The sequence below is a fragment of the Syzygium oleosum genome, unplaced genomic scaffold (assembly GCF_021117445.2).
Source record: "Syzygium oleosum isolate NSW1041296 unplaced genomic scaffold, Sole_v2.1 Sole_v2.02, whole genome shotgun sequence".
NCBI classification, from domain to species: Eukaryota; Viridiplantae; Streptophyta; class Magnoliopsida; order Myrtales; family Myrtaceae; genus Syzygium; species Syzygium oleosum.
In genome coordinates this window covers 22,462,418-22,490,261 of record NW_026607486.1, presented here as the reverse complement: position 1 = coordinate 22,490,261, position 27,844 = coordinate 22,462,418, and the positions used below count along the sequence as shown (strand labels likewise).

The 27,844-nt window shown below is 42.8% G+C and overlaps 6 protein-coding genes across 13 annotated transcripts; 5 read left to right on the top strand and 1 right to left on the bottom strand.

Annotated features, from left to right (window-relative positions):
- Positions 1-529: 529 nt before the first annotated feature.
- Positions 530-7,922, top strand: LOC115684789 (mediator of RNA polymerase II transcription subunit 15a-like). 3 transcript variants are annotated; one of them, XM_030609662.2, is made up of 12 exons: positions 530-991; positions 1,375-1,486; positions 1,767-1,887; positions 2,271-3,010; positions 3,110-3,323; positions 3,446-3,516; positions 4,022-4,096; positions 4,232-5,299; positions 5,416-5,760; positions 6,626-6,826; positions 6,909-6,997; positions 7,522-7,922. In XM_030609662.2, exons 1-12 carry the CDS (start codon positions 876-878, stop codon positions 7,718-7,720), a joined length of 3,351 nt encoding a protein of 1,116 aa, XP_030465522.1. In that variant the 5' UTR covers positions 530-875; the 3' UTR covers positions 7,721-7,922. The 3 variants fall into 3 exon arrangements, with proteins under 3 accessions (XP_030465522.1, XP_030465521.1, XP_056164369.1); XM_030609661.2 differs by having other exon boundaries at positions 531-991; positions 3,107-3,323; XM_056308394.1 differs by having other exon boundaries at positions 531-991; positions 3,107-3,324; positions 3,489-3,516.
- On the top strand, positions 1,364-27,163 carry LOC115684882 (nascent polypeptide-associated complex subunit alpha-like protein 1). Its single transcript, XM_030609822.2, has 5 exons — positions 1,364-1,375; positions 24,484-24,596; positions 25,565-25,646; positions 26,384-26,511; positions 26,600-27,163. The coding sequence occupies exons 2-5, from the start codon at positions 24,537-24,539 to the stop codon at positions 26,930-26,932; spliced, it is 603 nt and encodes a 200-aa protein (XP_030465682.1). The 5' UTR covers positions 1,364-1,375; positions 24,484-24,536; the 3' UTR covers positions 26,933-27,163.
- LOC115684881 (uncharacterized) lies at positions 8,857-13,404 on the top strand. Of its 3 annotated transcripts, XM_030609819.2 has the most exons (11): positions 8,862-9,131; positions 9,214-9,268; positions 9,972-10,007; positions 10,096-10,140; positions 10,488-10,571; positions 10,740-10,805; positions 10,999-11,037; positions 11,492-11,591; positions 12,085-12,235; positions 12,587-12,702; positions 13,010-13,404. In XM_030609819.2, exons 1-10 carry the CDS (start codon positions 8,923-8,925, stop codon positions 12,606-12,608), a joined length of 807 nt encoding a protein of 268 aa, XP_030465679.1. In that variant the 5' UTR covers positions 8,862-8,922; the 3' UTR covers positions 12,609-12,702; positions 13,010-13,404. The 3 variants fall into 3 exon arrangements, with proteins under 3 accessions (XP_056164376.1, XP_056164375.1, XP_030465679.1); XM_056308401.1 differs by lacking the exon at positions 10,999-11,037 and having other exon boundaries at positions 8,857-9,131; XM_056308400.1 differs by lacking the exon at positions 9,972-10,007 and having other exon boundaries at positions 8,860-9,131.
- LOC115684878 (uncharacterized) lies at positions 14,191-17,091 on the top strand. Its single transcript, XM_030609814.2, has 2 exons — positions 14,191-14,235; positions 15,040-17,091. Exon 2 carries the CDS (start codon positions 15,069-15,071, stop codon positions 16,944-16,946), a length of 1,878 nt encoding a protein of 625 aa, XP_030465674.1. The 5' UTR covers positions 14,191-14,235; positions 15,040-15,068; the 3' UTR covers positions 16,947-17,091.
- Positions 17,708-21,625, top strand: LOC115684877 (pentatricopeptide repeat-containing protein At1g11290, chloroplastic). The gene has a single exon (XM_030609813.2). The coding sequence runs from the start codon at positions 18,775-18,777 to the stop codon at positions 21,223-21,225; it is 2,451 nt and encodes an 816-aa protein (XP_030465673.1). The 5' UTR covers positions 17,708-18,774; the 3' UTR covers positions 21,226-21,625.
- Positions 21,870-24,162, bottom strand: LOC115684880 (uncharacterized). 4 transcript variants are annotated; one of them, XM_056308399.1, is made up of 3 exons: positions 23,917-24,162; positions 22,823-23,170; positions 21,870-22,726 (listed from the first exon to the last, which is right to left on the bottom strand). In XM_056308399.1, exons 2-3 carry the CDS (start codon positions 23,138-23,140, stop codon positions 22,163-22,165), a joined length of 882 nt encoding a protein of 293 aa, XP_056164374.1. In that variant the 5' UTR covers positions 23,141-23,170; positions 23,917-24,162; the 3' UTR covers positions 21,870-22,162. The 4 variants fall into 4 exon arrangements, with proteins under 4 accessions (XP_056164374.1, XP_056164371.1, XP_056164370.1 ...); XM_056308396.1 differs by lacking the exon at positions 23,917-24,162 and adding an exon at positions 23,890-23,906 and having other exon boundaries at positions 22,823-23,178; XM_056308395.1 differs by lacking the exon at positions 23,917-24,162 and adding an exon at positions 23,518-23,864 and having other exon boundaries at positions 22,823-23,178.
- Positions 27,164-27,844: the final 681 nt, after the last annotated feature.

The window sequence follows — 27,844 nt, the reverse complement described above, 5'->3', positions numbered from 1 at the left end:
TCGGGTAGTTCGAGAAAATTGTTAAGGGATTTTTCTAAGCGAATTTAAATAAAGATCTCATTACGAATGGCCAAGCATGCTTAACGAGGAAATATTCAATTTTTAATATATCGATTCTGCATAAATATATTTTCTTATTTAGTATTTTATTATCGGAGAATTTTTTTCGCAACACAATTTCTTTAAAAAGATAATGGCACAAACAGTCCCTGAACTTTAGCCTAATCCGCAATGTTTTTCCTGAATTTTTAATTTATTCAATGTAATCCCTGAACTTTAGCGTAACGTTCAGTGAGATTCCTGAACTTTTAATTTGTTCAATGTGATATTTGGACTTTTGGTATGTGTTTATATCAAATATTTTCATATAGTTCAGGGACTAAATGATGATATCGAACAAATTAAAAGTTTAGGGACCACATTAAATACTGGAGTAATAAATTAAAAATTCACGGGCCATATTACATATTGCGCTAAAATTCAGTACTGTTTGTGCAACTCTCCCTTCTTTAAATAAGCAGGCGTATCGGAATACTGTGGAGCACGTGAAGAAAGCAAATCTTTAGGAGTCGAAAAGATGACGATCGCGCAACGCGAATTCACGGAGAAGGCCTCGTTAAGCTGCTTCCATGTCCTCTGACTCCTTCTTCTCCAAGCAATCCGTCCATAATTGAAGGGACTCTCCCGAGCCTCTTGCCTTCTTCTTCTTCGCCCTCGCAATGCTCTCTCCCGCGCGGGCGATCGCCTGACGTGCGCGCGTGTGCGTGCGTGTCTCCGAAGAGCGCCTGGCGTTGTCGTTGAATTCGCTCGGCTGATCGTCGCTGATCGTCGGGGGAGCGCCGGTGGATTGGCGAGAACGAAGGATCGGGTGATCGATGGAAGGCAATAACAATCCGGCGGCCATGGCGCAGGGCGGCGCCCCCGCCGTCGAGGGCGGCGACTGGAGGCAGAGCCTGACGCCGGAATCCCGCAAACGGGTCGTCAGCAGCATGTGAGTTCTCTCTTTATCCCGTCTTTTTTTTTTTTTTTTTTGGGGTGGTGGCGGTGGGTGGGTGGTGGAATCCCGACGTCTGTTTTCTTCACCAAAGAATGTCTAAAGCAAAAGGCGCATCGAGATTAAACTAAACAAGCAGCGGCATGGTAAAAGAATTGCCTTTATGGGTGAATTTTTTCGGAAGATCATGTACCGAGGTACATTCGCCGTGTTTTCGGTGTTCTGGCTCTGTTGTCTCTGGGAAAAAGAATTGCTTTTTGTGATTTCTCGTGTGCCATCGTCGAGGCCCGCTAGATTTTTCTTCATGTCGATTGCTATGTGTTCGCTATTCAAGTCCGCGGCTTCAATCTCTGACGAATATGTATGGTTTTCACGTGAAGCGTGGAGAACCTGATGAAGTTTGTTCCTTGTCGCGGGCAAGAGGGTCTTCCCGAACTGCAGAGCATGGCAATGCAGCTGGAGGAAAGGCTTTATGCGGTCGCCTCGAGTCAGGTACGATGAACAGTCTTTTTCTTTTGCCAGGTTGACAGTCTTGCTGGTTCCATAGGATTGCATGATATAGATGCAATATCAATACAAGAACATACTCTCTTTGGCGGACACATGTTTATTTCATATACATCCGCTCTTTGGATTAAAGTAAGTCATGCTTTTGAGTAATTATGCATCAGTGGTATTGGGAGCAAATAAGGAAATTTTCTTGCAAAGTTATAGCATGGTTTAAGCCTTTGGCTATCGGTCACGTTGAGCATCTCCTTCATTTTCCTTTCAGCAAGATTATATAAGGAGGATATCTCTAAAGATGCTGCAAATCGAGAGATGTCAGCAAAATAAAGGAGCCAATTCATTGCTGGCCAACACCAGTGGGACAAGCAATAAGCCTTCAGATCCAGGTACGCATTTAAGGTTGTCGACAATCATGTGATGCAAAAAGTTTGTGTGACCCAGTACAGTAGAATTGTTGAGAACATACATATGGGCTGAGTACTACTCTCAGTAGACCTCTTTCACTGCATGCTCTGTCTCTGTGTTGGTTCTGCCTTGAGGTGGACGAGGGAGCTGAATACACAATGCAGATGTATTTGACATCTAAATAATGAGCCAAGACAGTCTGGTCTAATAATTCTTTTGCCAGCATGTGATGAAATCAAGATGCATGATTTTTACCTACCCAGTGTTTTTCTCCGTTTTGTTTTTTTTTTAAAACAGTGCGCAAGATTTTGTACCAGACGATTTCATGGTTTTTGTCAGTTCATCAATTTCATGTCCTTCGTAGGTACCTGGATCCAAATTCAAAATCAAAGTCAATCAAATCCCAATCAAGCGGCAGTTAGTCAGTCTCAAGCACAACATGCGGTTTTATCAACAAATACAACTGCCAGAACACAATGTCCTCCCAATTTATCATCCATGCCCCCTCCTTGCAACTTGAACTGGAATTCCACGCCAAGTGCGGGTGGACTGAACTCCAACATGCAGCACATTCCGGTGTTCTCAGACAAGCCACAGATGGGTATGAAGGGAAGAGATGTCTCCTCAAGCATGTTTTGTAATCCTCAGAGGCAGATTCATGGACCTGAACAGCAGCTGAAGCAGCAGCAATCTCAAAATCCACAGCAGCATCTCTACAACCAGCAGTTGCAGTGTCAGGCCATGAACCAAAACTTTCACAATTTGTCGCCGGCCACTCGATCTCAACCTCCTCAGCAATCTGTTCTGCAGACATGCCCTGTCACACAGCAAATTGTCATGCAGTCATCTCCTCTATCTAGCCTTCATCAAAGTCAACTGTCCTATGCTCAGCAACCAAAACAATCCATGCTTCAGCAACATCAAGAATCGGTTGTCAGGCTCCAACATCAAACACAACATACAGGTGCCTACCCAGTGCCCCCACAACAGCAGAATATAGGACAACAGACCAGTGTGTTGAATATGCCACAAGATCAATTCATCAACCAGCATAGCAGCCTGATGAATATGCAGCAGCAACTGCAGAACGACATTCCAAACCAGGTGAGGCAGCAACATGCTTTAGTAACGCAAAAAAACATTCTCTCATTTGAAAATAAGCTGAAGCTGGATGCTCAAGTTGATGTCTCTGGATTGCAGCAGCAGCAAGTGCAGCAACCATTTGTGCGGACTCAATATGGGTGCTCAAGCAAACAGGGGGCTATGCAAGAGCCTCCTAATTCTTTAAGATCTGGTTCCTACCATTCTGGAATGCAGAGAAGCTTACAAACGCCAAGATCATCAATGCAGCACCAGAATATGACAAATCAACAAAAGCAGTCATTCCAATCACAAATGCCCCTTCCAGGGACATCGAGTATGTTATTTACCACTGTGTGAATCATCCTAGCCTTGTTTATAGTGCACCTGTTGTAAAAGAATGTCTACATCCTCTAGTTTGGATTGTAGATATGAAAAGTTTTGCTTCCAATTTTGCAGAATCTCTTGATTCCATCTCTCAAACAGATATCGCTTGTGCGGGCGATTGGCAAGAGGAAGTTTTTCGAAAGGTAGTTCAATGTCATTTAATCTGTTGAGCATAATTTGACCAAATCGGATGGCTGCAGTCATGCCCTTGGGTCTTGACCATGTTGCTAAATTATGGAATGTAGGAGGAGTTTTCTAGTAGGATAAACAGTGGTGGTGCGCTATGGTCAAATTGTGAGGAAATGAGGAGATGCATGGGTTTGTGAGATGTCACCCTGAAAACCAGGAGGACCGAAAGACTGATGGTTTTTCTGATTATTCAGTGATGTCATAGGATCTGACGAGGTGACACGTAGAGAGCTATAGAGAGAGATTGTTGTTTCCTGCAATTTATCTCGTTTTAATTCCATTGGACACCATAGCGATGTAACTTGTGTGTGCACCACTTATGAAATCTGAATGGCGAACTTTCAGTATTTTGGCTTCTTAGGATGGTCAGACTTAAATGAGAAGAAAGCACTATTCTGATTTCTGAGCGTGTCTCAGAAACTGCCTTAATTATATTGATTAGCTTCTTCTGGATTGCAGATTAATGACATGAAGAGGCTATATTTATCTGAATTAGAGGAAATACACAGCAGAGTTTCTATGATACTGCAGCAGGTGGGTGTGCTCAGTACTTAATTATAGGAACGAACTACTTGTCATATTTAGAGTACTCATTTTAAGAAAACATGCAAATACAAAGTTAAGCCCGTGTAGTTCTTCTCTTTACCAGTTGTATTTATGTCTTCCCAGAATGGTTCTATTCCCCAGTCACCCAACTCCTCGGGGCAATATCAAAAACTGCAAGTAATTAAGAAAATGACGGGTCAACTCATTTCTTTTCTGCGAGTTCCCAAAAGCAAAATCTCACCCAATATCAAGGATAACTTGAATTCATGCGGGAAGAACATTGTGAGTTTGATCAATATAAGTAGAAGCGGGAGGCTAATTCCGCGGCAGCAACCACAAGTCCCCCCACCTCATACGCAGTCTATGCCGCCTGAGCAATCCCCAGCTCAGTTTCCTCCTGTCCTGTTACCCGGAATAGATATGTCAGAAACCACTGTTAATTTTCAGTGCAAGCCAAACATGCTTCAGTTTAATCATCTGAATCAACATCAGGAACGACAGATGCTGCAAAATCAGCAACTTAATCAACAACTACAAGAATGTCTGGTGCAGCCGCAGCTGATGCAGAAACAACAGATTTCACAGCAACTACCTGCATGCTTGCAGACTTATCAGATGTCACAGCCTCATCAAATGGGCGATTCAAATGACCTTAAGATGAGACTAGGAACAGGTGTCAGACCAGGATCTTTCTCCCAGCAACATCGTTTATCTGGATACCGGTCTGCTCATTTAGATCAACAGTTCAAATCAGGAAATTCATTGCCTAAATCTTCACAGCAGCTTCTCCCGGCAGCTTCCATTCAAATCTCAGAACACCCTTCTCCAGAGATTGATAAGCATAAGCTGTTGACGGCTTCCACAAAAACTGGAACTTTTTTACAATCTGCAAACTCACCTTTTATGGTTCCATCCCCTGCTACTCCGTTGGGCTTGTCGCCAATGCCAGTGGATACCGAGAAATCTATTTCAGGTCTCTCATCACTATCCAATGGTGGAAATATTGGACAACTGCAAACAGACGATGCACCGGCATCAACGCCACCAGTTTCTACTGGGACTCCAGGAATTTCAATCTCACCGCTGCTTGCTGAATTAAGTAGTCCAGATAGGGCTCCGTGGAAATCGGCAAAAACTTCTTCTGGAAAATCAAGTGTTACTGAGCAGCCTGTTGAGCGTTTAATTAAAGCGGTTGGTCTAGCTGATTTCTTTCAAATGCTGTTACTATGTACTACACTATATCACGATGAAGATTTCCCCTTTGAATAAATCGTACATGTAAGTTGGTTCTGCTGTCTTTGTTTCAGGTGAAATCAGTTTCACATCAAGCTTTAGAATCTGCTGTAAGTGACATTATATCGGTGGTCAGAGGAAATGATTGTCTAGCTGGGACTGCGCAAGGTAGTGGTTCAAGAACTGCGGTTGGTGAAGATTTGGCTGCAACATTGAAGTGCCATTTGCCGTCTCAGAACTCCAATTTGCAAGATGAAATAAGTGGGACAAGGAAATTGAAACGCCATGTCTGTGCGATGCCTCTGAACCTGGCGCCATCTCTAGGAAGTATGAACGATAGTTTTGCGCAAAGGACTGGTTCAGAAATTTCTGATATAGAGTCAACAGCATCATCTAGTGTCAAAAGGCCGAAATACGAGGTTCTGATCTTTCTTTGACATATGAGCCAAAACTTTTTGGTGCATCGTAGTCATTTTTCTATGCTAAGCATAGTTTTGGTGTGTACCATAACCTGTTGGTATTTGCTTTTGCTGTTTACTGGCTCTCTTTCTCCGCATGAACTTATATTTCTTGAGTGCACTTGGTAGATAATAATTTTTCAGTTGTCCAGGATACTATTTTCTCAAAATGCTGATCAACGGTTCTTATATCAAGGCAGTCAGGCAGTGCTGCCAGGACCAATTTATGTCTCTTCAATATGAAAGATTAGATCCATTAGAAATTGTGACTGATACTTTAAATGTTGGGTTTCTAAGTCGAACATCTTACTGCATTTCTCAGGGTGTTTAGCCTACCCCTTCTTTTGTTTCTCTCTGTTTGTTGCTGTCTCCGTGTGACAGGTCCAGGTTCGATAATCTCGACAGTACTGATGTTTGAAAGGGCCCTTATGTACTGGGTTAGCGACCTTCATATGTCTTTCCTTCTCAAACTTTTCTTGCCTGCTCCCTTTCAATGCCTCTCAGAGTGCCCTTCCTTTTCTTGTATTTGGTTCGCTTGAATGAATAATTGTGATGGACAGAGAAAGTTTTTTATTTTTTATTTTTTTGGATAAAAAGCAAACATAGCAACTGTTAAAGTACACAGGTGCAATCATCTCCCAGACAACCGTACTTCTAAACACAACAGCCACAAGGACCTTTTCCAGTAAATGGGATTAGCAAGTGGAATTTTTAGTGACTATTTTTCCATAATCTAGAAAGAGTTGCTATGTTCTTATTGAGCCAGTTTGCTTTTGAGTATTACGTGATGCTAGTCTATTGAGCAGAATGAGACACAATTTTGCAGGCTAATTATGACCTCTGGGCAGAAATAAAGCAGATTAACCAGCAACTTATACTCACAGTGGTTGATATCAGTGATGAAGAAGTCGATTCTCATGCAGCTTCTGCTTTCACTAAAGTAGGTGAAGGAACTATCGTCAAGTGCTCTTTCACCGGTGTGGGTATCAGTCCAAATCTAAGATCAGAGACCGCCTCCTTGAATATGGTATGATGTTTGTATGAGATTTGTCGAAGATACCTGGTTTACTGAAGTCGTTATCTAATTTCTCTTTCTGATTGTTGTGCAGTCACTGATTCAGCCTTTGTGGTTGCTTCTGCCTATGAACTATCCAAACTGCTCTCCCATACTTTTGGACAAGCTTCCAGTTGATGTCGGGTGAGAATTTATCTAGCATTCTCACTTGCATTTGTAACCCTAACGTCCAATTGTGGACTAAAAAAGGAAAACCTTAAGGCCCATGTGCTGATATCCCTTTCTTGTCTATGCTCTTGATTTTTTCTCATTTGACTGTCGAGTGATTGTCTGTGGAAAATCTCTGCCTTCTTTGTGTTTAAGATATATCAAATTTAAGTGGCATCTTTTCCACATCCCACCTTTGGTTCTTCCTTTCTTCCCTGTCAACGTAATATGGTGACATCAACCCAAGAGCCTGGAAGAACCATGCGGGATGTGGAAGAATTTGACACGATGTGGATATACCAGTACCGTATGGTTCTTAACAAATTTTGCAAATTTGTAGCGTCAATAGGTGTAGTTAATAATCTCATTATTTGAATTTTCAAGAATCGTGAGTTCAAGTCGGATATTATATATCTTGTTGCTGGTTGTTGGTCTCGTCAGTACTTACTGTAACCTCTACTTAACGTCTGACTTTGTTCTTGCAATTTATCCTTTTGCAGTAAAGAGGCTGAAGATCTTTCAGCTAAGGCAAAATCAAGGCTCGGCTGTGCTCTCAGAAGGCTTCCACAACCCATGTCGCTCAGAGGGATAGCGTTGAGTTGGGAAGAGAGTGTCCGAGCCGTCATTTTGGATTTTGCGCTGCAGAGCGGTGGGGGCAGCTTCAGCTCCAAATATGGAGCTTGGGAACAATGCCGGTGATTTTGAGCCTAGTGCTATTTAACAGCGCTGTTATTTCTAATCAATACAACAAAACACGGTTTTTCTTCAATCAACACCATCGAGTTACACAACTCAGCTTGAGATTTTGATCGTCCACCGAGCATTTTGAATGTTTACCATATTCTTTTTAAGAGCATGAATGCTGATATCTATCATCAATAATTTCTCTGTAGTTTCTGTACTTCTGCTCTGGATTTTGCTTTTTTGAATTGCATATTCTGGGGATTTGCTTGGTGCGACTGTTCAAGGTGTTGGTTTTGGATGTGGAACTTGAAGTGGAAGCTGGTCTTAGTTGAGATTAGTTGACTATGTAAGAAAGCAGTGATTATGTCGTTGTGTTAATCCTGTTTCTTTAGTCCATGGATTCCTTGGGAAATGTTAATGATGTCATTAACTCGCTCAACTAATCTCGCAACCTACTTAGTATATACCTTAGAACCTAGAACCTATCCCGTCACAGGTTCCAGGATTGATTTCAAGGTATACTCAGGTTCCACCTATATTCATAATTGAGCGATTGCGGTGAATCATCATCTCTAATGACCATCGTTTGCTGCAACTTTATTTAGACACATGAAGAATATAATTAATTGATAAAGTAAAAGATTCGATCATTAATATAGTCGGAAATAGAAGCTTAGAATAGTGATTTCAGATTACACACTCATCGTCTGACACCATCGAATACTGCAAGATTGCGCGAAGACATATAACAAGACAAACACAAAGACTTTGTTCCAGGTTTCAAGTTTCAGGTTCCAATCGAAATCGATTCCTCAATTTTTGAAACCTGAAACCTACTATGTATACCTTGAGATAGGACCGATTCCTACTGGTCTGATTTCCAGTTCTATTTTGGAACCATGTTCATCCATACTTAAACTATATGAATATATCTAATATTATCATTCCATTAATTTAAAGTACATGGACAACATTGAACAATTTCACGTAGTCCAGTGATTAATTTAAATGTGTACCAAAAGTTCCGGAACCACATCGAATAAATTAAAAGTGTATAGACAATATTGCATATCGGGCTAACTTCATAGATCACATTGTATAGTAGGATAAAGTTGAAGGACCACTTATTCTATTTTCCCAAAAAAATGTAAGAGACGGTGGAATACGTATACAAGGGCGTGTAAATTTTGAAGGAGAAAAAATCTGGCTCTTTGGATATGGCCGTTTTGAGCGCGAGCTACCGCTCGTGGCGAAGACCGCCTTCAATCTCGCCGCCGCAGCCGCTGCGACGGCCGCCGACGCCTCCCCCTCCTTCCCGACGACGCAGGCTTTGTGCCTGCACCGCTCCATCGTCTCCATCTCCTGTTCAGCAAACCATTTCGCATATCGAGAGCTCTGGCATCATCGCTTGCCTTCGCGCCAATAGGTCTCTCTCTCTCTCTCTCTCTCGATCGACGTGATTTTGCTCAACGTGTTTGAATCTTATTCGGAACCGGTGTTAATGATAGTCCGGAGCTGGCGTTTGAAGCTGCCTGCGCTGCGCTTGGAGCTGGCATTACGGTTGTGAGTTCTCTGCCCGTGACCTTCCCTGAGCTTGAACGAAGGAGTTGTTAGGAGTCTCATATATGCTCGTCGCTTTACCTTTGAGCCTTTCGTTAGGAATTTTCGTGCGGAGTTCTTTTTTTTCTTTTGTTGCTGATAGACAGAGGTTTCCTGCTATGAACGTGAACCGAATCCTCTAAATTGCATCATGATTTGAGGGAATCGCGCGGTGCGGTCGGCATCACTAGGCATTGCCACATTTTATAGACTCTTATATATGGATGCGTGGGTAGAGTTAGAGAGAGAGAGAGAGAGAGAGAGAGAGAGAGAGAGAGAGAGAGAGAGAGAGAGAGAGAGAGTGGTCCACACCTCGTGTATGGACGGAATGATTTCTCTTAATTGGAGTTATCCTGACAAGATTAGTGTTAGTTGAGAGGATCGGGCGTGTTTTCTCTTGCTCCATTTGCTAGTTTTTGCATAATATTGGCAAAGAATTGCTCATTGGAGACTGGAGAGTTGAGTTTTCGTATAGGCTTGATGCTGTGTTTGAGAGGGGTTGAGTGGGGTTGAAATCCTCCCAAATTTGAAATTTTGAGCTATGAAAATTAACAACTCATAAAAAAATGATGTGCTCATTGGAGAATAGGGTAGACATTGTGTGCTTGTAGTCATAGCACATGACTCGTGCTTGTGGGTTTTGATGTGCTTTCGTTGTATTTTGCAGCTGGAAATAGTCAGGTCCACCCCAGGTGTGTTTGAGGTTGTCTGCTTTCTCATTTTTCTGCGTGATTTCATTTTTCCTGGAAGACTTACTGGAGAGTTAAAACTCTATTTTGGATGGTGCACAGGTCTTGCGTCAGCTGATCGAAGATCACCCTACAGCAACCCTCGGAGTAACTCGCCTACCTTTTCTAGACTTTGCCTGCATTTGCTTCTGTTCTTTGTGAACATTCAAGCATCACATGTGAAAAGTTGGTTTGGGCATGCAGGCATAGCTATCGATTAAGAGTACCTGACATAGCTTTTAGAGTCATTGGGCTGCTCTAACTCTTTGTTTTTTCTATTTTGTTAACAATTCTCTAGTTGACAATTACTGTAGCAATGGAATTTGTAGTTGATTGGTTAACATGTGGGTTTTCTTGACAACTCTCCTGATTTATGAGTGTTGCTTACACACGGATGCAAAAATCAATGCTTCAGATACTTTCTTGGGTGTTCTAAATCAGATAATTATGGTCAGGTTGGGACCATTTTGAATGCTGAGGATGCTCAAAATGCTATAGTTGCTGGAGCCAAGTTCCTGATGAGTCCTGCAATGGTTAAGGTATCCACTAGGGTACTGGAGGCATATTTTAATATTTTAGACAGTGTGATGGTATACAAGGTGTTGAAGCCTATTTCAAGTTTCTGCTCCCTGAAAGAAAATTTCTACAGTACATCTGCCTTCCAGCATTGGTCCTATGTTTACTCGTATCCTTTTTCTGGTTGCAAGGACATTTTGTCTGACTCACAAGATTGTGGAGTCCTATACATTCCTGGAGTGATGACCCCCACAGAAGTAGGTGCATTTTTTTTTTTCAAGTGGAGCATTCTTTTTAATGTCATTGGCGAATGATTTGGCATAAAGCTTGTTTCTGCAACCATCAGTGCCTAATTTCTCTTGTCTGAGTATTATAGCATTGCTTTTGATGAAAGTTCACAACTTTTTATCAACATTGAGTGTCTTTAGTTACGCTATACATCTTTTGCAGATATTGTCTGCATATGATGCTGGTGCCAAGATTGTGAAGGTAGGCATGCAGTCCTCCATAAAGATGACTATTGTCGCACCAATCTGTGTGTATCATTCTTTGAAACCATTTTCATTACTTCTTAAGTAATTTTGTATTTCCTTCAACTGAGTATCTCTTTGTGCCCTTGATAGAGTTTGGCAGAAATCCGTTGTACATTACACTTAGTCACAAAACTCTCCGATCATCATGTAATTGGAGAGCCTCTTCTGCATGCATCTCAGGATATCTGTTCTTCACTAATCTGTGTCATTCCTGCTGATAGGGAAAAGCTGAAATTATGGGGTTTTAATCTGTCTTTATTTAAATCTCTTTGTTAGAGAGCCATGTTTTTCTTCAGCATTTCTTTTCATTATTATTTTCAGAGCATATATCTTGCTTTGTGTAAATCCTGAACATGTTTCCGGATTCAACCTTTGATTCCTATTTTCTCTTGAACTATGTTTTTCTATAGGTCTACCCTGTTTCAACATTAGGTGGAACTCACTACATATCAGCACTTAAGAAGCCTTTTCCTCACATTCGCATGGTTGCTTCTCAAGGCATTCCATTAGGTTTGTTTCTTGAACTAAGTCCTTTGGTTATTAACTGTTAATGGTTTGCATAAGATGCGTGAAGATCATATGTCATTATTAGGCAGGCCATTGATGACTGTTAGTCCTGTGTAGTTAACTTTTGTCTTTCCATGCATGAGATATTTTTAAATAGCTGCAGCATTTCTTGAATGATTCTCATTTTATTCCTAACCATCGTTGTGAGAAACAGATGCCAACCGTTTACATCTAAAATCTATGGGATCTCTCTCTCTCTCTCTCTCTCTCTCTCTCTCTCTCTCTCTCTCTCTCTCTCTCTCTCTCATGAACCTTTTGCATAACCTTATGTGGATCAGCAGAGTTACTGTGGTAACATTCAGTCCGATACAGGCCAAAGGAATAAAAAATTTCATAGCTACATTCTCAGCTTCTAGCGAGAGTTTTTTATTCAATCTCTGAAGTAGCGTCCAGTAGTCCACCTTTCACTGATGGAATAATTAATTCCTTGGTTCAGGTTTAGCTGGAGAATACATTGCTAAAGGAGCATCCGCAGTTGTTCTCTCAGATGCCATATTCACTAAAGGAGCAATGGCTCAATGCAATCTCAGTGAAGTATCTAGATTTGCTCACATTGCAGCCTTGCAGGGCAGGGAAGCTGTCGATCGGTGAGTTGCTTACGTTGAGAAGTTTAGTGGTTCAATCTGGAAGATTAACTACAAAGTGGTTGGAGACTCTGCTTTGAACAGCATGATGACACCTTTCATTATGCTAGGGTTGGTGCGGTGTACCAATGTAATTGTTGGATCTGCACATTCGAAGCGTTTTTTATGGACTTTGTTAGGATTTTGTTCCATCAAATAACACAAATTCCTTTAGTATTAACCGACTGATTTTCACTTACATGCACATAAAAACCATGATCATTGGGCTTGTGAGTTATGAACGAATCCTGGACATATTTGTTTTTCTCTCTCTTTTTTCATCTGTAGTCTTCTAACTGATTGGATTTCTTACAGGCGGAAAACATGCTTGGAATAGGAAGTTGTTGAAGGGCTATTTGCCTTTGCATCACCTCCAGAGGTACGGAGGACTTGAGGAATGTTCATATACCTGATGGCCGCTGAAATTTCAGGTACAGCTGCCTTGTTGTTTTTCACTAAAGATGAACCTTGGACTTATTGTTTGCTCTTTTGTTATTGATCGTGTGCTTTTTTTAGAATTCTAAAAATCTACTGATCTCCATGACATTGTTTTGCTGGAAATTGACACTTTTCTTGTTTCCCTGAAAACGCTGCATTCTGACCTTTGACCTTCTGGTGTTTATCTTGGAAGTAGTTTTTCCATTTACTTATGTAGGGTGTAAAGGTTTGTGTCCATGCAAGTGGATTGTTTCCTTTCTATTGGGACTGAAATGCTCAGTAACCTTCTTAAATGTGCAGGTGCACCCTGCCTTGGTGGTGTGCATTTTCTTGCTGGATCGTGAGGTCATTTGGCAATGCCTGCAATTCAATTTTTGTGCAGTCGCTTGTTTCCCGTACAATCGATCGATGGTTGTCCTATGGATGACTCGAGCGGCATTTGAATGCTTTCCCAAATTCCGTTTGTGGAACTCAATGCTTGAGTGATCGTTCTTGCTGGAGCTCTGGGTTTGTCTCATGAAGACAACGTCGTCGTCGTCGTCTCCCCAATGTGGAGGTGTACACGTTCAGCCTGTAGTCTATACTGGAGCAATAGAATTGGGCGCCAGATTGCCGATGATATTGACGACTGAATAGTTAGCACTCGTCGGAGAACCTGTAGTTAGTCATGAACAATCTTTACCCTTTCCAGATAATTCCTTGTGTATCAATTGCTCTATGTGGATATAAACGAGATACTATACGTCCGTCCCGATGACGTCTCCCTGTCAAACTTACGGTACCACTTCCTTCGGGTCCCGGTCGACACAAAACATGGGCCGGAACGGGCCCTGCACAACAGCGCTCGTAAAGTGGGCCCAATGACGAGCCCAAGGCCCGGCCCATGTTCATAAAAAAAACACAATTAAACTAAATAAATAATAATCAGTCTGAAAAGTCGGTGAATCTCGGGTGCCGACACGACCTCCGTATCCGCTCAAATCCCCGTCAGTATCGGGGCAAACGAAACAACAACCTAAAACGAAAATCAGCTCAGCTCTCTCTCTCTAGGCCCAGATCCTAAATTTAGGCAAATTGCAAAACAAACCAACGAACCCAAAACGGGCGGATTCCCAAACCCCCACGATCAAATCCAACCTAATTACTACCTCACGTCCGCTAGGCCACGCCATAATCCCCCCTTTTTAACTAATTAATTAAATCCAACGGCCTTAATTAATCACACTTATTAAGAAAAAGGCTAAAAAAAATTTAAAAAAAAAAGAATTTAGGACGAAAATGGGGGAAAAGGGGGAAATTTGCGCGTCAAACGTAATTAGCTACCGGAAATCGGAAAAAAAAAAAGAAAAAGAAGAATGAAAAAAACCAACACCAGCGAGGAGAAAAGAACAATAAAATAACGCCCACAGCATAAGCGCAAGAAGCACAGCTTCCCCCACGAGCGAGCGAGCGAGCGAGACGACCGACGCCCTTGCACCCCCGACGCCCTTGCACCCCCGTCGCCCATCGATCCGTCCGTTTGTCAGGTCAGCGTCCGATCTCCCGATCGCATCTGTTTGATTCTCCGTCGCCCTCCTTCGATTTCGTCGGCGGATCGTAGTTGTCGGGCGCGATCGATCTGGGTTCCTCGTTTTTTTGGTTCTTCCCTGCTTTTTTTTTTTTTTGTTGTTGTTGTCGAATTTCAGTTCTGATGGAGGGACGAGGAGGACGAGTTCCGCCGAGATCGCATTGCGGGGGAACTGGGTTTTGTTTGATCTACGGTGTTTGGGGATGTCTCGATCGTTGTAGGGTCGATTGCCTCGATTTGATTCGGTTTGGGAGTTTGGCTCAACTTTCCGTGAATAGTTTTGCTGGGTTTGCTCGTTTGTGTCTGTTGATTTTGATTTTCTTGATGTTGTTTCTGGAGTTTTTCTGGTTTGATGGCCCGAATGGTTTGAAGGGTGTTGTGGAAAGCAGCTTGACGATCGAGTCGCTTGAGTTTTCTTCATTGTTTTGGATGAATTCATGTCATTGTCTTATCAAGCACGAACGGTTGCTGTGTTGTTTCGGAGATGTCTTGCCTATACAATATATGTCTGGTTGCATGGCGTGCATAGTTGAGGGCATCCCCATTTACAGGACGTTCTAGTGCCTAGTCATTGTTTTTGTGTTTGTTTCTTTTAGAAGTAGGATCGATGCGAAAGTCTTTCTCCTGCTTAACACCTTTTTTTTTGACAATCGTCTTCTGGCCTTTGTTGGTACACTTTCGTGGGCCTGCTCTTATTTCTTTCATGCTTTTCTTTTTTGAAGATTGTAGCATTAAATGAAGCTGCTGCTGTGTATTTTTGCAGGAGGAACGACGTGTTGTATATCGGCAAATATGTCTCCGGCAAAGTCCAAGTCCAAGTCCAAGAATAAGTCCTCTGCACGGGCTGGAAATGAACAAAAGGTTGCATCTAAGACTCCTGGGTCTTCGAATGGAGGAGGGAATGGCAGTTCTGCGAGCGCTTACAATCCAGTCTCTGGCACGTTCCATTTGCTGGAGACCTCGCCGCTTGATTCTTCACCACCTTCACAGAGTAATGGCCGATTTCAAACTATAGATGACACGGATGAGCACTCAAGTAGTCCGCATGGAACTGTTTCGGAGTTTGATTCAGTTTCCAACAATGGTAGCTGGTCTGGTGAGTCAGAAGACCTCAAAGATAAGGTAGGTTCCACTCCTCAACGGGAACTGGTACCTGGTCCTGACAATGATAAGCGAGAGAAGATTCGCTTGAAGAATGAAAAGAAACACCAGAGGCAGAGAGAGAGGAGAGCACAAGAATTGCATGATCGTTGCAGTGGCTACTTAATGTCAAGAAAATTGGAAGCACTTTCTCAGCAACTTGTGAGCATGGGGTTCTCTTCGGAGCGGGCAACCTTAGCTCTTATGATGAATGAAGGCAGGCTGGAGGATTCAATTTCCTGGCTATTTGATGGAAACGAAGAGGAAGCTCTTGACAAGGGTAATGACAGCGGAAGCAGAGGTAACTTGAAGATTGACATAAGTGAAGAGATTGCTCGGATTACAGAACTGGAGGTGAAATATAAGTGCTCTAAGCAGGAGGTGGAAAGAGCTGTGGTTGCTTGTGAAGGTGATCTGGTGAAGGCAGAAGAGTCTTTGAGGTCAGAGAAACAGGATTCACAAGTTACAGTAACAACGTCAGAAGCTATGCCTTCCCCGCAAACCCTTGTCAGACCGCGGGAGAAGCATATAGCTACCATGACGACGTTGCAGGGAAGGAATGAACGAGATTCGAACTATGCTAAGGCAGTTTCTATCACACCAACGGACGTAGAGCTTGGCACTTCCAAGTTGCAATCTTCAAAGATAAACCAGCAAGCATCACTAGTGGAGAAGAGATGGCCTCCTTCAGGATCAAGCTTTTTGCCTTCATCAAGTATCGCAATGCGGACACAGGTCGCACCTGCAGTGACGAAGTCTGATTTTCATCACGGTGTTGCTGAAGAGAAACTAATTCAAAATGCAGCATATAGGGAACCTGTAATAGTGATGCAGCGTCCCCAGTCCACGTTACCCAGGTCAACTGTCGTCTCGAGCGTAGGAACCTCGCCTTCAGTATCAATTGGTTACCATCCAAATGATGTTTCTCGTGCTGAGATCTTAAGGTCAAACATGAAGTTGCTCCATGCTCAGAGATTGGGAAGCCTTGGCCTAGAAAATCAGGGTTTGGAGCAATTCTACCATCAACCCGTATACAAGGAGAGTCCATCAATTCTTGGTCCATTGGATACGATGGCTGAGTTTGGTGGCTCATGGAATACAATGGGCAGATCTCCTCCTAACGCTGTTCCATCTAACCCTGTTACTTCCTGGAACAAAATTGGCACCCCTGCAGCTTCACACACAATTCCTTCATCGTCGCTTGGACTATTTTCTACTTGGAGGTCGGCAGGAACATTGGGCTCATCCTCTCAGGTGGATTGGAATGTCAGCGGTGCAATGCCGGAGTTCGATTATACCAGAATAGATTGGACCCTCGATGCCAATTTGGCGCATTCCAAGTCGAGTGGAGTGTGGCTACACCTCTCGTCAATGTTGAGGAACAATTCCACAATGATGCTTGGAGCTGCCAACAGGGTCTGTACTACAGACGCATCACCAGGTGGTGGTTCATGTGAGTGGACCTCTCCTTTTGCAGGAAAAGACATCTTTAGCTTGCCCAGGCAATTTGTAACTTCTCCATCTCCCTAGGTCTTGGTGTCTAGGAGATGGGAGAAGAAAAATAGAATAGCGGAACAAAAGCCCTGGTGGGGGGTTGGATGGATGTGTTGGTGTGTTTGTTTTCTGGTTTCCCTATTAAAGTTGCTGCTAGTGATATCTGGCCGTAGTATTTATATCCTCTTGCGTCCATTAACTTCCTAAATTGATGTTGGTGGTGGTGATTGGGGTCGGTGGCATGAAGTTGGGTAGGGCTGTTGATACATGTTGATCCATTTGACCAGCTATATGATGAGTTCTGAGCATTTGCTGGGTGAATGGTCCGAATTGAGTGACGTGACTGATTTTTTATTGATCCAATGCTTTAGATGAGTAAAACCCAGTTCATAACTTAGGCTCGAGGTTAGACCCCTTCATTATATGGGATGATAAAAAACAGTACGTAAATATCTTAAATAAGCAACTGAAAGTTAATTCATTTTAGTTGCAGAAAGATAGAACTACAGATATGTGCATTTCGTTTGCATTATGTTATGCGTCCAAGCCTGATAATGTGAAGGAACATATATTCATTGGAATTCATAATTTTGATCTGATAAGTTAAACTAATGATCTTTTAGTGTCGACACGAAGTATCATGAATTGAAAACATATGAGTGGCTGGTGCTCGTGGCCAAAGGGTCAGTGTTATAGATTCCAACGGCTGCCTGATTTGTCATTTTCTTTGGGTAAGAAAAGTGGTAAAACGTGAGTCTTATATCCGGGTGTTTGCTCAGAATTCTTCGAAATAATGCAACCCATTACAATTACTTACCTTGTGCTTTTCCCAGATACATATGAATTGAAAACATACGAGTGGCTGGTGCTCGTGGCGAAGGGGTCAGTGTTATAGATTCCAACAGCTGCCTCATCTGTCATTTTCTTTGGGTAAGAAAAGTGGCAAAACGTGAGTATTACATTAATACTTGCCTAACAATGTTTGAACCAGACTGATCTTTTATCAATAGGGGAATTAAACAAATTGGGGGCCTACTTAATGCCTTAGTGGCATTTACATTGCAGGGATTGAATGATCCAATTTGTTACAATCTGCATATGAATTTGCTAACCAAATCGAACGAGGCTTACACTTCAGTGGTTATGCTTCCTCAGTCATTTAGCTATGTTCTCTGTCTCAAAAATCACGTTGCAACTCTTCACTTGTTCGTGGGTTGAGAAAATGAATAAAAATCGGTGGCCCAGATTACTTGCTGTGTAGCAAGTTATTACTCTTTGTTCACTTAGTATAGCCTGTAGTTACTAACTCGATAGAAAAGAACCGGCATCCGTATAAAAATTCACAGATTATGAATATCACAATGTTTGCTTTATTGTGGAGAAATCACTCCTTCCGTATGAACCTTACCAACTAAAGACTTATCAATGACTTTTCACGAAGGAAAACTGGTCGACAATCGAGTAAATCTGACGGGGAAGGGTACTCGTTCATCTATGTAACGATTGATTTCAAACCTCGTTGGCATGATGAAGAGTATTGCCGTGAAAAGAAGTTGGTCGATATCCACTTAGACAAGTGTAACTCACCTTATAAACCAAGCCTAAATCAAAACTAGTTATGGGCTCATACGTAGAAAGCACATGTAGGGCTTTATTCATGTGGTTATGCGAGGAGTCAAACGAAGCAAGATTTTTTGTCGAGTTTCAGTTTTTAGTCCACTAGTCTTATCTGTGCTCTGCACGCGCGATGAGAAGAATGCAAGCAAGAAAGAAACGGCAATTGCTGTCAGTGATTGTCAAAGATTAAAACAGAGCATTTCAGTAATGTAGAGAGAGAGAGAGAGAGAGAGAGAGAGAGAGAGAGATGAGCTCCATGCTCACACCCACCATCTCCTTCACCAATACTAGCGCCGCTCATATCTCGCAGAAGCCATCGCCACCTCCTACCCACCACACGTTGTCCCAAAGAATCCACATTCCTTCTCATGTCTACGAGCACCCAGCAGCCATCCTCCTCGAGCTCTGCACTTCCATGAGAGAGCTCCGCGAAATCATCCCTCTCGTCATCAAGAACGGCCTCTGCGGCGAGCCCCTCTTCCAAACCAAGCTCGTCAGCCTGTTCTGCAACTACGGTAGCGTCGCCGACGCGGCTCGCGTCTTCGAGCCCATCGAGGACAAGCTCGACGCGCTCTACCACACCCTGCTCAAAGGGTACGCAAAGAACTCGTCTTTAGACGAGGCGCTGTCTTTCTTCTGTAGGATGAAGCGCGATGATGTGAAGCCCATCGTGTATAACTTCACTTACCTGCTGAAAGTTTGCGGCGACAATGCGGACCTTAGGAGAGGGAAGGAGATTCACGGGCAGCTGGTGGCTAGTGGGTTCGCGTCCAATGTGTTCGCCATGACTGGGGTTGTGAATATGTATGCGAAGTGTAGGCAGATTGGGGAAGCGTACAAGATGTTTGACAGATTGCCGCACAGAGACTTGGTCTCCTGGAATACGATAATTTCTGGTTATGCTCAAAATTGCTGGGCGGCTCCAGCGCTGGAGTTGGTTTTGCACATGCAGGAGGAAGGACAGAGGCCTGACTCCATCACCTTGGTCACGGTTTTGCCTGCCGTTGCTGATGTTGGGTCCTTGAGGATCGGCAAGTCTATACATGGTTATGCTGTGAGAGCTGGATTTGATTGTCTGGTGAATGTTTCGACTGCTTTGTTGGATATGTACTCTAAGTGCAAGACAGTGAAGACTGCTCGAGTAATTTTCGATTGGATTGAGCAGAGGACCGTGGTTACTTGGAATTCTATGATTGATGGTTATGTAGAAAATGAAAATCCTAAGGAAGCAATTGCGATTTTTGAAAAGATGTTGGACGAACAGGTGGAGCCAACAAATGTAACTGTAATGGGGGCACTCCATGCTTGTGCTGATTTGGGTGATCTTGAGCGAGGGATGTTTGTTCACAAGTTGTTGACTAGGCTGAAACTCGACTCTAATGTTTCGGTGATGAATTCTTTGATTTCCATGTATTCCAAATGTAAGAGAGTAGATCTTGCTGCAGAAATATTCAACAACTTACGGGAGAAAACCCTTGTCTCCTGGAATGCAATGATATTAGGTTTCGCGCAGAACGGGTGTGTGAGTGAGGCTCTGAATCACTTTTGCCGGATGCACTCTCAAAATGTAAAACCAGATACATTCACAATGGTGAGTGTGATTCCCGCTCTTGCGGAATTATCCGTGACCCGGCAAGCAAAGTGGATTCATGGACTGGTCATAAGATCTTGCATGGACAAGAACATTTATGTGATGACTGCTCTTGTTGACATGTATGCAAAATGTGGAGCCGTTGATACTGCCAGAAAGCTCTTTGACATGATGAAAGACCGGCATGTCATAACCTGGAACGCTATGATAGACGGATATGGTACACATGGGCATGGGCAGTCTGCTGTGGAACTGTTCAAAGCAATGCAGAATGGGACCGTTAGGCCAAATGATATAACTTTCCTTTGCATCCTTTCTGCTTGCAGCCATTCGGGTTTGGTCGATGAGGGTCTCCGTTACTTCGACAGCATGAAGCAAGACTATGGCATGGAACCTACAATGGATCACTATGGCTCCGTGGTTGACCTTCTTGGTCGAGCTGGTCGTCTCAAAGAAGCTTGGGATTTTATCCAAAAGATGCCTATTGAACCTGGAATCACCATCTTTGGGGCGATGCTGGGTGCCTGCAAGATTCATAAAAATGTTGAACTGGGAGAGAAGGCAGCAAATAAGCTGTTTGAATTGAACCCACAAGAGGGCGGGTACCATGTACTGCTTGCTAATATATATGCCACAGCCTCGATGTGGAGTAAAGTGGCCGAGGTGAGAAAAATCATGGAGAAGGAAGGGCTTCAAAAGACTCCTGGTTGTAGTTTAGTGGAGTTGAGAAATGAGGTCCATAGTTTCTATTCTGGAAGCACTGATCATCCTCAGTCTAAAAGGATTTATGCATTTCTTGAAACTCTTGTTGATGAGATTAAAGCTGCTGGTTATGTGCCTGACACCCATTCTATCCATGACGTGGAAGATGATGTGAAGGAGCAGCTGCTCAACAGCCATAGCGAGAGGCTGGCTATTGCATTTGGGCTTCTAAATACCAGCCCTGGCATGACGATACACATCCGCAAGAACTTAAGAGTTTGTGGGGATTGCCACAATGCAACAAAATACATTTCCCTTGTGACAGGAAGAGAAATAATCGTGCGTGATATGCAACGGTTTCACCACTTCAAGAATGGAACATGCTCTTGTGGAGATTACTGGTGAAACCTGTATTTAGGATGAGGACCATAATTGGGAATTGCTGGAGTGTCGCTGCAAGTTAGTGAGGAAGCCTTGCAATTTTGTATGCTGATACATTAGGTTGCATCGAAATGTCTGTGGACCTTATCAGCTTCCATGGTCAGACAGCAGGTTGCGGAAGTGTGAAAAGCACATTGCAGCAGATTTGGAGAGAAGGGAAAACAGCAATGAGTATCCCCATTTTGTAGTTTGTACATTCACTCAAATGGGAATAGCCCTGATCACATATTCATTTACTGATTATACTGTATTCTTTTCCCTTTTGGTCATATTTGTACGAATATGTATATTTCTCGATATGATTGAAACTCAATAAACTCGTATGAGGGTTTCTTCTACATGCACTGTTTCATTCACTCATTTCTTCCTATTTCCTCCGTTTAAACTAGTGCAAAAAAAAAAATCTTCTGCTATCTCTCTGCTTTCTAAAAGAATGCATTAATGTCATCGATGTAATTTTTTAATTTGGAAGCACCCTGGAACAAATAATTATGAAATCCATTTTGTTCGGCCAAAGAAAAGAAGGAACAGGCTTACTCAAATCTGAATCATTGAAGTGATAAATGTACCGGACAGCGCATAGAGAGTGCAAAAAGAGAGATGCGGTATTCGGAAGAAAGGAGCAGAGAAACGCATACAAACTTGTAAAAGAAACACAAAAAGGATATCTACACCGACTGCAACCTTCACAAAGAAAATAGGCTGCAGAGGCCAAGCAAAATGTGCATTTTTACACATGTTCATCCACTAGTTCACCTAATTACTATACAATCTCCACCAAGCACGCCAAATTCAGATTCATGAAATTCCAGCAGGCTTTCGGCCACAAAGAAAAAGAAAATCCAATAGGCTTCGTCGTCCCATGAACTCTGAACCACAATGCAAGGGTAATGGTCGGGTATCACTTCCAACACCAAAATTGTCTATATAAATAGATCTTTCGCATACGAGCATTATATGCCATGAAGGCTCTAGCTTTGATAGGATCAGCATTTAGATGCTCAAAGGCATACATCTGTTTCCCTTCTTCCAACCCATCAATCTCCATCACAGCCTGCAACAGTTCTGAGGCATCAATTGCATTTTTATTTCGGTCCATTGCATCAGCCAAGCGCTGAATGCTTGATGCAACTGTCAGCAATGCCTCTTCAACTGTCTCTGAGCTTCGAGCTCGTTTTGGATGCTTTCTGAGAGGCTGGGCAAAAGGAGGAGGGTCGGGATTACCATCTTGCACATATGCCGGAGATTCCGTGTATGACTCTGTTCCATCTGTCTCGCTAGGTTCTTCTGAACTAGGTGAAAGAAATGAGGGAGAATCTTCCTCACAGTTCTTCAAGTCACTTGCATAGCTTTCTTCCTTCATCTTAGCCCAACGACTAGGAGCTTGATAGTTTCCACAAACAATTTTTAGTTCATCATACATCTCAATCTGCTTTCCTCGAAATACTCTTGCATCCGGGTGCGCCTAGTCAATTCACTGAGGTATATCATCAACTAATAAACGAAAGCAGTAGTCAATCAGAAGAAATAAAAATCCATTGCCTATTAAACGGCTACTTACCGCAATGTATCTTTTCCATAGATCCTCATCATCGCACTCAATCATCTTTGTGTTGGGATTCCATACGAACCCATCTTGGCCGAGCAAGTCTCTCATCACTTTGTACCTCTTCTTAATTGTCTTGAGGCGATTAATTACTTTTTGGTTATTCAAGTTTAAATTAAAACGAGAGTTCACGGCAATACAAGCAGCAGTATAGGCGTTCTCATTGAAGCATTTGTCTATTTTATTCCCATTTCTTGCCTGAATAGCAAGAGCTTCGATTAGACATTTGTCCATTGCAATGGACCATACAACATTTCTTCCTTTGTGCTTCATTTCCCTTCTCTGAGCGTGCAAGTCATATTGGTCCATACCTGCTGACACCAAAGGACCGGGATTAGAAATTCGAGGATCTCTCCCTAGACGAAGCGGCAGTCATTAAAAGAATAAAAATACTCCAAACACAGCGTCCTTTATAGCGATTCACAGACTACTATGATCGTTTCATCACACATAACATCACATATAGCAGGAGGTTCATGCTCTGCCGTTCAGCACGGCTTTGAAGATACCGGGCTATTTAAGAGGCACAACGATGAACGACGACCAATGAGGCGTCGAACAACTAAAGCGAAAACATAAGAAGTTCGATGAATATAATCAGAATACAATTCAGCATTACTCCACTTATCTTTCATAACAATATCCAGTACCTCTGCTAAATGCATCTCCCGCATCGAGTACATTAATCCTTGAGAACGTTCATTCAAATGACCGCAAGGGCAGCTAAACCGGACGCACTTACGAGATCACGACATCTTAGTTCGGTGAAACAGATTCTTTCAGCAGTAGCTGCTGACACGGCGATCATCATCCATTCATCATGAAACCCAAAATTCACTATCTCAGCCTCCCAATGAGCTGGCTTGCAGAAACTAGAAATTCGCATTGACCATTCCAAAACATGGGATCAATGCATGAGCTACGAATCCCAATCGACCTCAACTACGTGTAAAACGCAAAAGCTGTGCATCAAAAGCAAGAGAGAAAAAAAAAAAGAAAAGAAAGATGCAAAGGATCAATACGAGCGAGAAAAGGGGCAGCAGAAAGAGGTCAATGCCTGTGGTGATCACTGTCAAAATGTCCGATTCAATGCCGGCAGAAATCCCCCGCCGGCCGGGCCGCCGCCGGAGAACGCGCCGGATCTCGACGAAACGAAGCGGCCTCGTCAGGACGGGCGTAGGAGGAGGAGGAAGTCGCGGAAGTTCATTTTTTGCGGGTCTCCTGAATTAGGGTTTCTCGGCTTTTCTCGGGAAAATGAAGCGAGAAATTTTCTCGGCGCACACTTTCTCGAGGACCAACAGTGTAGAAGGAAAGAGAGAGAGAGAGCGAGAGAAAAAAGAAAAGAAAGAAAGACCGCTATCGTGGACTGACGGTCACCAGATCTCCCGTGACGCCCTATCAGGAGTCGCCACATAACTGCTGACGCAAACACATCGAGAGGCTTCATGGGCCGGGCCGAGCCTCGTGGATGGGCTCCTTCCAGGAGCAGGGCCAGGCCCAGGCCCAATGGAGCGCGTATCATCGGCGAACGCTGTCTGCTCCGCTGCTTAAAAGGCATGCTCCTTTTTCGTCGTCGTCGTCGTCATCTTCGTCGAGGGTTTTAGGGTTTTTACGAGCACTCTCTCCCTCTCTTACTCTCGTTCTCTCTCTATCTCTTTCGGCTGAAATCATGACTGCTCAGACGCAGGAAGAGCTCCTCGCGGCCCATCTCGAGCAGCAGAAGATTGACGTGAGTCCCTCCGACCGCTTACCATCTCAATTTGCTTCGCTTTATTTCGCGTGATCTGAGTTCGGCTGACTCCGTGCGGGGTGCGCTCTGGTTGGAGATGCTTGCAAGTTGTCGTGGGTTTCCTATTAGATCAGTTGGATTTGAGCCGTCTCAAGTTATATTTTTTTTTTGCTATCGATTGTATCGTTCAAGCTTCGCTTCAACTTTTTTTGAAGCGAACTGGAGCTCCTCCGGCGTGAGTCGGGGAAGCAAACGCCAAAATCTTGAAGCTTTGTGTGTTATTGCCGCTGAATTTTATCTGTATCTGGTTTTTTTTTTTTGGGGGAAATAAAAGCGATTACCCGGAATGCATCTGATCCACTGATGGGAAGTTTTGGAAATGGTCCATTTGCACGAAGGTTTGCGAACATTATCGTGATCGTGTGTTTTGGGCCTCTCTAACTTAATCTTTTGGTGTGTGTCAGTTGGTCGAGTCAGTGGTACATGAATCTCAACGCTGGTAAATATATGCCATTGTCTGATTTGTCATAAGGGTCGAGGAATGCGGTCATGGGGATACGGTCATCTGGACATTTCTTATCTAGAGGGATGCGGTCATGGGGATTTCGATCCACTGGATACAGTAATAATAAAGATTCAAGAAGATTCGCCTCCAAAGATTTCATGAGCTTCGATGTGCATGCTGGAAGTTCTAAATACAAATACTTTGTTGATCCAAAAATTACAAGTCAACCCCACAAATAATGATTAATATCTTGAGAGAAATCTGCTCTGCGATGGTCAAGATTACCATTTTATTCTCTCAAACATGGTGTTAAAAGGAATATGATCATGTACAGATCAACCAGAAAACCAAATGAGTATAACAATGCATATTTTGGTTGCAATATGGTTCTGCAGCTGTTTAATACCTTTTTCTGAATACTGTGTTCTCCGAATGATTTCTTTGCATCTTTTTCCTCTTGAAGTCTGATGAACCTGTGATTGAAGATGAGGATGATGATGAGGATGACGATGAGGATGATGATAAAGATGATGATGAAATGGAGGGTACGTTTATTACAGAAATTTTAAGCAAAGCATTGTACCCCTTTCCTGATTTGTTTTCCCTTATCTTTTTCTCTGTTTCTTGCAACTTTGTTTTTGGTTTCTGTCCATCGTTCTTCCTCTCTTTCTTTCAATAAATTGGTAAATTCGTTGGTTTGGTATTTTGCGAAACTGGAAATGACATTGATGTGATTGCTTTCCCTTGATATATTTGGTGTCCAGTGTTGACTATGGATATGAGAATCTGAGCAACATGGTTTCAGGCCAAAGACATAGTTTAATTTTTCTTCCAGAAATTTATGATGTGTGGTTGGTTTGTGAGTTCAATACTTGGTGTTGGCAATGCAAGCGTCTGAGCAGGTGTCTTCAGAAAGGACCGTTGAATCTCTGGATGTTGCTGTTTTTCTTTTATTGCCCCGTGGAGACTCTAGGTTTCATAAAAACTTGTAGTTTTACTATGTGTTCTAACATCGGCCATATTGGATGTGGCTGGGTCACTGCAGTCATTCATGCAATAACTTCAGCGGCATGGGAATGTTTCTATTAGGAAATTTTAGATTCACCACAGAGTTATTGGTTGTGTCTTTGTGCTTCAGGGGAATTCACAGTAATACATCACTAGGAGTCTGGAATTTAATGAGAATGCACGGGATAGAACCATATTAGCTATCATTCTGGTTACAGAAGATTTCAATATAGTTTAGTCCTGCTGTAATGTGAATTTGCGTTGTTTTCCTCAGGACAAGGAGATGGTAGTGGTAGGTCAAAACAAAGCAGGAGCGAGAAAAAGAGTCGAAAAGCTATGCTGAAGCTTGGAATGAAACCCATTGGTGGTGTTAGTCGTGTCACCGTAAAAAAGAGCAAGAATGTGAGCACCCTTTCACTTTTCATGGTTTTATTTATTCTCACTGCCTTATAAGAATTTTGCTTGCTGATGAACTCATCTGTGTTGCTAGATCTTGTTTGTCATCTCCAAGCCAGATGTTTTCAAGAGCCCGACATCAGACACATATGTCATTTTTGGGGAAGCGAAGATTGAGGACTTGAGCTCACAGTTGCAGTCTCAAGCAGCTGAGCAGTTCAAGGCCCCTGATCTCAGTCACGTCATCTCGAAGCCCGAGTCATCAACTGTGGCTCAGGATGATGAAGAAGTGGATGAGACAGATGTGGAGCCCAAGGACATCGAGTTAGTGATGACACAGGCAGGAGTCTCGAAGTCGAGGGCCGTGAAGGCACTCAAAGCTGCAGATGGAGATATCGTTACGGCCATCATGGAGCTCACCAACTGAGAATAAGTTTTGTTTGGTCAAGTTGGATTTAGCAGCCTCTCCGTTTCTTCATGGGTTTTCAGATTTTGTGTTTCCAAGCCATCCTTTTTTCTCATCCAATCATATAAATTTCCTCCATCTGTTGTAACAATCTTATATATGGATGTTTTGATCAAAAGGTTAATGGTGTCTGTGTTTCTTTAATCTACTCACTTCGACCTAAAAAAGTTTGTTTGTTTGGGTCTTGCTTCAGTCATTCTTGCATTCTTTTGGTTGAGACATGTCTTTCGTGACTTGATCTTCCAAGAACTCAGCTCGACAAACCAGAGCATGCTCATCATTATCATGTCGGATGAAGCCCTTCCGTCAATCTCATACATAAGAAGCTTGGGGTTTCTAATTACGAACTGCCGTTTCAAGTTCGCACCGATCAAACAAAGCTACATTGCCCTCTAAGCGCACTGTTCTCAAGTGTAAGGCTGAAGCCAGGACATGAGTATCGTGCCGTAACGTCTGATCGGTTCTTGGTGTTAACTGCATATCACGCCACTAGACTTCGAATATCTAAATATGTGTCCATTCAACTATCTATCAGTTATCTGAGGAGGGCCATGTTCAATTCATTGTTTATTAACTCGACTTCGGGATATAAATTGGCACGTAATTTGAAGAAATCATGCGTCCCGACCTGAGGAAAAATTTCGAAGAAGAAAGGGTTTCAGTTTTGCGTGCCTTAATTCCAACGTCTCTTCTACTCCTAGTAACTTTTAACACAAGAATTGATTAATTGGTTGATATGCAATCTAAGCAAGTTAAATGAAATATAGAAGTTTTTGCATTTTAACATTGACTATATCGGTGGGCTTGCAACCCGACTCAACTAGAAACTAAAGGTGAGATGAACCATTGCTGTGGATCCTTTTCCCTTGTCAC

Excerpts from the sequence above, each read along its gene's own strand:
- LOC115684877 (XM_030609813.2), top strand. The coding sequence starts at position 18,775 with ATGAGCTCCATGCTCACACCCACCATCTCCTTCACCAATACTAGCGCC.
- LOC115684881 (XM_030609819.2), top strand. The coding sequence starts at position 8,923 with ATGGCCGTTTTGAGCGCGAGCTACCGCTCGTGGCGAAGACCGCCTTCA. Across the intron at positions 10,141-10,487 it reads ACCCTACAGCAACCCTCGGA|GTTGGGACCATTTTGAATGC; the intron begins GTAACTCGCCTA and ends AATTATGGTCAG. Across the intron at positions 10,572-10,739 it reads TGAGTCCTGCAATGGTTAAG|GACATTTTGTCTGACTCACA; the intron begins GTATCCACTAGG and ends TCTGGTTGCAAG.
- LOC115684882 (XM_030609822.2), top strand. The coding sequence starts at position 24,537 with ATGACTGCTCAGACGCAGGAAGAGCTCCTCGCGGCCCATCTCGAGCAG. Across the intron at positions 24,597-25,564 it reads TCGAGCAGCAGAAGATTGAC|TCTGATGAACCTGTGATTGA; the intron begins GTGAGTCCCTCC and ends TTCCTCTTGAAG. Across the intron at positions 26,512-26,599 it reads CCGTAAAAAAGAGCAAGAAT|ATCTTGTTTGTCATCTCCAA; the intron begins GTGAGCACCCTT and ends CTGTGTTGCTAG.
- LOC115684878 (XM_030609814.2), top strand. The coding sequence starts at position 15,069 with ATGTCTCCGGCAAAGTCCAAGTCCAAGTCCAAGAATAAGTCCTCTGCA.
- LOC115684880 (XM_056308396.1), bottom strand. The coding sequence starts at position 23,176 with ATGGACCAATATGACTTGCACGCTCAGAGAAGGGAAATGAAGCACAAA. Across the intron at positions 22,727-22,822 it reads TATGGAAAAGATACATTGCG|GCGCACCCGGATGCAAGAGT; the intron begins GTAAGTAGCCGT and ends TGAATTGACTAG.
- LOC115684789 (XM_030609661.2), top strand. The coding sequence starts at position 876 with ATGGAAGGCAATAACAATCCGGCGGCCATGGCGCAGGGCGGCGCCCCC. Across the intron at positions 992-1,374 it reads AAACGGGTCGTCAGCAGCAT|CGTGGAGAACCTGATGAAGT; the intron begins GTGAGTTCTCTC and ends TTTCACGTGAAG. Across the intron at positions 3,011-3,106 it reads AGAACGACATTCCAAACCAG|CAGCAGCAAGTGCAGCAACC; the intron begins GTGAGGCAGCAA and ends TCTGGATTGCAG.